Source organism: Dipodomys ordii, unplaced genomic scaffold (assembly GCF_000151885.1).
Source record: "Dipodomys ordii isolate 6190 unplaced genomic scaffold, Dord_2.0 Scaffold81, whole genome shotgun sequence".
Taxonomy (NCBI): domain Eukaryota; kingdom Metazoa; phylum Chordata; class Mammalia; order Rodentia; family Heteromyidae; genus Dipodomys; species Dipodomys ordii.
In genome coordinates, this window is record NW_012267297.1 from 1,895,489 (window position 1) to 1,900,008 (window position 4,520).

The 4,520-nt window shown below is 54.5% G+C and overlaps 1 protein-coding gene across 1 annotated transcript in view; it reads left to right on the forward strand.

The window, feature by feature from the left end:
- Positions 1-4,520, forward strand: part of Mgst1 (microsomal glutathione S-transferase 1) — a 27,233-nt gene that overhangs the window by 22,154 nt on the left and 559 nt on the right. The window contains exon 3 of the mRNA XM_013025050.1: positions 743-888. Coding sequence (XP_012880504.1) covers positions 743-888 — 146 coding nt within the window. The remainder of the gene's footprint in view (positions 1-742; positions 889-4,520) is intronic.

A 4,520-nucleotide genomic window follows, 5' to 3' on the forward strand; every position in this document is an offset into this window, starting at 1 on the left:
CCTCCTCCTCCCCCTCCTCCCCCACCATAAAGGCTTAAACAATGAGTTCATCAAAGCTAGCAGCGGCGTAACCTGGATGAGTTTTCCTGGCTTCCGTCGAGACTCATTGGAAACCCGCGTTTCAGTATAAGTTAATTCATTGTCATTGTACTCCAATAATTAATTCATGAAAAATCACAATGGACAATTAGCTATCATTTCACATGAATGCATCACCACCGGATCACACCTATTCACGACATCGTCATTCATTATTCTAAATTAACAAGCAATAGGACACATTCACATTTTTATTTTTTGTCGGTAGTGGGTCTTGAACTCAGGGCCTGGGCTCTGTCCCTGAGCTCTTTCACTCCAGGCTGGCGCTCTACCACATGAGCCACAGCTCCACTTCCCGTTTTCTGGTGGTTCATGGGAGATAAGAGTCTCACGGACTTTCCTGCCCAGGCTGGCCTTGAACCGTGATCCTCAGGTCTCAGCCTCCTGAGTCGCTGGGATGGCAGGCGGGAGCCGCGACACCAGACTCGAAGGAGGATTGTGTTGGTGGCCTTTTCATGAGGAGGAGCCACGTACCGCCCCCTTCCCCCACGCCTGGTCTTCAGAGAATCTCTACCTCTGCTGGGAACAAGGGTGGGAAGTTCTTCCTCTTATCCCACCTTGGATTCATTGCTCTACATGTCCTTGATCACCAAGACCAGCAGCTTTAATATATATATATATTTGATACATGATGTATATTTAGTATATAATTTGTCGTATTCCTCTCCTCCCCCCCTCTGGTATTCGGGGTCAGGTGTTTGCCAACCCAGAAGACTGTGCGAGTTTCGGCAAGGGAGAGAACACCAAGAAGTATCTTCGGACGGACGACAGCGTGGAGCGTGTGCGGAGGTGAGCAGTCAGTCTTCATTCTGGCCAGGCCCGGCGCCGGTGTTCACGCCTGCCGTCCTGGCTACTCAGGAGGCTGAGATCTGAGGATCGTGGTTCGAGGCCAGCCAGGCAGGAAAGTCTGTGAGACTCTGATCTCCCATGAACCACCAGAAAGTGGCAGAAGTGGCGCTGTGGCTCAAGGGGTAGAGCGCCAGCCTTGAGCTGAAGAGCTGAGGGACAGCGCCCAGGCCCAGAGTTCAAGCCCCCAGGCAGCACGGTCGGGACTCGGTGTCCTCCAGGGGTCGGTGTGGGGCTGGCCCTGTATTTGCTGTCCCCCACAGTAGTCTGAGCTTTGCCTCTCCTCCCGGGTTCCGACCCTGCCCTTCATCATGGCATTTCACCGGTGCTCGGAGAAAAGTCAGTCTGGGGCTGATACAGGGAAAGAGTTTGGGTTCCCAAGCTCTGATCAACCTGGGGGCGTTGGTACCCTGAGAAGAAAAGCGTGCTACATACAGACCGGACAGGAAGGTGTTAGAATGAACACACAAAAACAGAACTCAACTGACAGATAGCTAAAAAAAAATCTCACTGGGGTGAAAAGATAATCAAATGAAAAGACAGAATAGAGCCGAGTGGAGGAAAGGGGGTGGGGGAGATCAGGAACCCTCCCCCTCCCCCTCCCCCCCGTGGGCAAGCCCCTTTAATGGGCTTCCTTGTCAGAGCAGGTGCTGGGTCCTATGTTCAACACGGTGCCCAGGACCAGAGTTCAAAGCTCAGGGGCTTTGGCAAGGTGGCCGGGGGTTTGGGGGGGGAGGCCTGGGGTCAAGTCTCCTGACACCAGGGGTATAATTTGGGGACTCTGGATGTGGGGGGGTCCCCCTCCTCTCCTGCCCCCCCGTTGTGCAGGAATCTGCATGCATGCATGCAAACGTTTGCAGGGATTTTGCTAGACTCCAGGGTGCAGCGGCCGTGCACGCAGCGCCCCCTGCTGCCCACACGCGGGTACTGCAACATGGAGGCTTTCCCACCAGCGCAGGGCATGTGTGACACACGCACACACGCGCGCGCGCGCTATAGTTGCATGCACGCTCACGTGTGCAAGGCAAATACAGGGGCGGACTGCATATATGCACACGCACAGATACGCGGTCTTCAGATGTGTGCCTGTGCGTGCGTGCATGCATGCAAGCCTGCGTGCAGGTTTGATGCACACACGTGTTTACACGCGGGCCTATCACACATGTTTGCACAAGTTATAGTCACATGGGCTGTGTGCACACATGTGTGCACGCATGTGCTCGTGTGTGCATGTATTATATTCATACGCATGTTGTATTCGCATATAGACATTACATTTACACGTGTGTGTGTGTGTGTGTGTGTGTGTGTGTGTGTGTGTGTGCTGGTCCTAGGGTTTGAACTCAGGGCCCGGGCGCTGTCTCTGAGCTCTTTTTCGCTCAAGGCTGGTGCTCTACCCCTTGAGCCACAGCTCCACTTCTGGTTTTCTGGTGGTTCATGGGAGATCAGAGGCTCAGGGACTTTATGTTTGCCCAGGGCTGGCTTTGAACCGCGATCCTCGCCGCTCGGCCTCTTGGGTAGCTGGGATGACAGGCGTGGGCCACCGGCCACATGGCGAATGCACGTTTGTGCACTGGCCTTTGCACCTCCGGGTGGGAAGTTCGCAGCCACCGCCTTCGTGGGGCTGCTTTTCGCAGACTCTCCCCAGAATCCCCCCTTCTTTTCCCGACACGTGTTCTAGAACTCATCTGACATGAGCGGAGGAGAGGCCGCACCCAGAACGGATCACTCCAGAGCCGGGTGCGAGGATGACGTATCGAGTGATAGGAAGAGAGTCGTGATAATATAAATGACAGGGTCACCACGCACGCGGCGGCCCCGGGCCTCCCGTGGATTCTGGGCAGGGCCACATCACGTGTCTCCTGTTTTATCCTGATTCTTTTTAACCCACCAGGATAACAGAAGCGGAAAGACAGGGCAGGGGAGGGGAGGGAGTGAAGGGAACCCCCTCCCCACCCCCCAAAAGCCTCTTGGGGCTGAGACGTGGGGAGAGGAGGAACAGGAGAAGGAACTGACTTGAGGGGGACAAAAAGGGGGTCACAGGGTCAAGGGTTGAGGCCAGAGCTGCATGGGGAAGAATTTCTATGCGGAGAGAGGACTTCATGCGCACACAAGCCTTGCACCTTCAGAAGGATTTGTACGTATCTATATGACTTTGTATATGAGAGGAATTCCTCTGCAGAGAGGGATTTACACGTGTGGAAGAATTTATATAGCCGCGCACCGGTGGCTCACACCTGTCATCCCAGCGACTCAGGAGGCTGAGATCTGAGGATCACAGTTCAAAGCCAGCCTGGGCAGGAAAGTCCATGAGACTCTGATCTCCCAGGAACCACCAGAAAACCAGAAGTGGAGCTGTGGCTCAAGTGGTAGAGCACCAGCCTTGAGTGAAAGAGCTCAGGGACAGCGCCCAGGCCCTGAGTTCAAGGCCCAGAGCAGACAAAAAATATATATACACTTTTCACATGTGTGTATGTGCATGCATGTGTTCAGTATGCACATATGTATGCGTGTGTGTGCACGAGCAGGTGTGCATATAGCAGTGCGTATGCAGAGGTGTATTCGTCCATGTCTGCAGTGTCTATGTGCAGGTGTGAACATATACATGCATGTGTGCATGCAAGTGTGCCCACTTGTAGGCATGCACATGTACAGGTGTGTGCACACAGGTGTGCATGCGTGTATGCACACATGTAGCTGCACATGTGTGCAGATGTGTACGCACACATGTAGGTGCACATGTGTGCGGATGTACATGTGTGTATGCACGCGTGCAAGTGTGTATCCGTGCATTGCATGCAGGTGCGTCTGCATGCGTGCAGGTATGCATGTGTTCATGCATACAGGTGTGTGCACACATGCAGGCGTGTAAGCATGTGTGCATGCAGATGTGCATGCGCACAGGCACACACTCATGCAGGTGTGTTTGCATGCACACAGGTGTGCATGTGTGCATGCGTGCAGATGTGTGCATGTGCACAGGTGTGCAGGTGTGCATGCACGCAGGTGTGTTTGCATGTGCGCAGGTGTACATGCGCGCAGGTGTTTGCTTACGTGCAGGTGTGTGTTTGCATTCGTGCAGGTGTGCATGCATGCAGGTGTGTGTTTGCATGTGTGCAGGTGTGTTTACGTGCAGGTGTGTTTGCTTGTGTGCAGGTGTGTTTGCATGCACACAGGTGTGCAGGTGTGCATATGCGCAGGAGTGCATGCGCGCAGGTGTGCATGTGTGCAGGTGTGTTTGCATGCACGCAGGTGTGCATGCGCGCAGGTGTGCATGCGTGGAGGTGTGTGTTTGCATGTGCGCAGGTGTGTGCATGTGCGCAGGTGTGCAGGTGTGCATGTGTGCAGGTGTGTTTGCATGTGTGCAGGTGTGTGTTTGCATGTGCGCAGGTGCGCAGGTGTGCATGCATGCAGGTGTGCATTGCGCAGGTGTGCATGTGCGCAGGTGTGCAGGTGTGCATGTGCGCAGGTGTGCAGGTGTGCATGTGCGCAGGTGTGCATGTGCGCAGGTGTGCAGGTGTGCATGTGCGCAGGTGTGCAGGTGTGCATGTGCGCAGGTGTGCAGGTGTGCATGT